This window comes from Phragmites australis, chromosome 24 (assembly GCF_958298935.1).
Source record: "Phragmites australis chromosome 24, lpPhrAust1.1, whole genome shotgun sequence".
NCBI classification, from domain to species: domain Eukaryota; kingdom Viridiplantae; phylum Streptophyta; class Magnoliopsida; order Poales; family Poaceae; genus Phragmites; species Phragmites australis.
The window spans coordinates 6,982,195-6,983,490 of NC_084944.1; the positions used below are offsets into that span (position 1 = coordinate 6,982,195).

At 51.3% G+C, this 1,296-nt stretch overlaps 1 protein-coding gene across 1 annotated transcript; it reads left to right on the top strand.

Annotated features, from left to right (window-relative positions):
• Positions 1-955, top strand: LOC133908088 (putative glycine-rich cell wall structural protein 1). The gene has a single exon (XM_062350214.1). It carries the CDS (start codon positions 1-3, stop codon positions 700-702), a length of 702 nt encoding a protein of 233 aa, XP_062206198.1. The 3' UTR covers positions 703-955.
• The last annotated feature ends 341 nt before the right edge of the window (positions 956-1,296 follow it).

Sequence of the window (1,296 nt, forward strand, 5' to 3'; positions counted from 1 at the left end):
ATGGCTACAACCAAGATCGTAGCTCTTAGCTTCATCGTCCTCCTTAGCATTGGATTATCCAATGCTGCAAGGGTAGCTAGATATGTTAGTGCCGGGGGTGGAGGTGGCGGAGGGGGAGGTGGTGGTGGGTCGGGGAATGGTTCTGGAGGGGGGTCTGGCTATGGCTCTGGGTATGGTCAGGCAGGTGGGTCTTCTGGTGGAGCATACGCTAGTGGAGGTGGTGGAGGTGGAGGTGGTGGAGGTGGACAAAATGGTGGATCAGGATCTGGTTCCGGTTCTGGCTCTGGGTACGGTCAAGCTGGGGGATATGGGCCTAACGGTGGTACATATGCTCAGGGAGGCGGACAAGGTGGAGGTGGCGGCGGTGGACAAAATGGTGGGTCTGGGTATGGTTCCGGTTCTGGCTCTGGGTATGGTCAGGCTGGCGGTTATGGGCCTTATGGTGGAGGGTATGCTCAAGGAGGAGGCCAAGGTGGAGGTGGTGGCGGTGGACAAAATGGTGGGTCTGGACAAGGCTCCGGTTCTGGCTCTGGTTATGGTCAAGCTGGCGGATATGGACCTTATGGTGGTGGATATGCTCAAGCAGGTGGTCAAGGTGGTGGCGGTGGTGGTGGACATAGCAGCCCAGGCGGCGATGGATATGGGAGTGGTTCGGGAAGTGGGTCTGGGTCTGCCAAAAGTGGTGGTTATTGGCACCCATAAAAAGTCTATATGAAGATATCAGATGCGAAACCTATTGCGCTGATGCCAACATATTAGACTACTGGTAATATGGTTCGAATGTGTCATGTACTAGAATAATAAGAAATAAATGGCCTTGCATTGGCTGATGTAATAAGATTAGTGGTCTTGCATACTACTACTACCAATGTACGTGTATCACTGTTAATCAACTGGTTTGTTATTTGCCATCTTATATGGAGTGTATATACGAATGTTGCTGACTCTGTTTATGCTGAATGTTGCATAGTACAAATTAGTAGGGCTACCAGTGCTGCTCTCCCTCCTTCTCTGCACGGTAGTACAGTACTATGCAAAGCGTGAGTAGATGAGAGAGTAGGAGAACTAGTAGAATTAGGGCTATCAACGAGCTGAGCTCGAGTGAGCCTAAATTCCTAAGCTCAAGCTCATCACGTTCTCAAGCCAATCTCGAGTGGGCCCAAGTTGGTGTCCAAGCTTGCAGTCGAGCTCGAGCTTGGCTCCAACAAAGCTCGACTGAGCTTGAGCTCCACTCGAAAAAGCTCAGTAACAGCAAATCTGCCAGCATCGGGCGAGTGCAGGAGTAGCAATGAGGTT

What these genes read in the sequence shown, in the direction of transcription:
- LOC133908088 (XM_062350214.1), top strand. Translation starts at nt 1, where the DNA reads ATGGCTACAACCAAGATCGTAGCTCTTAGCTTCATCGTCCTCCTTAGC.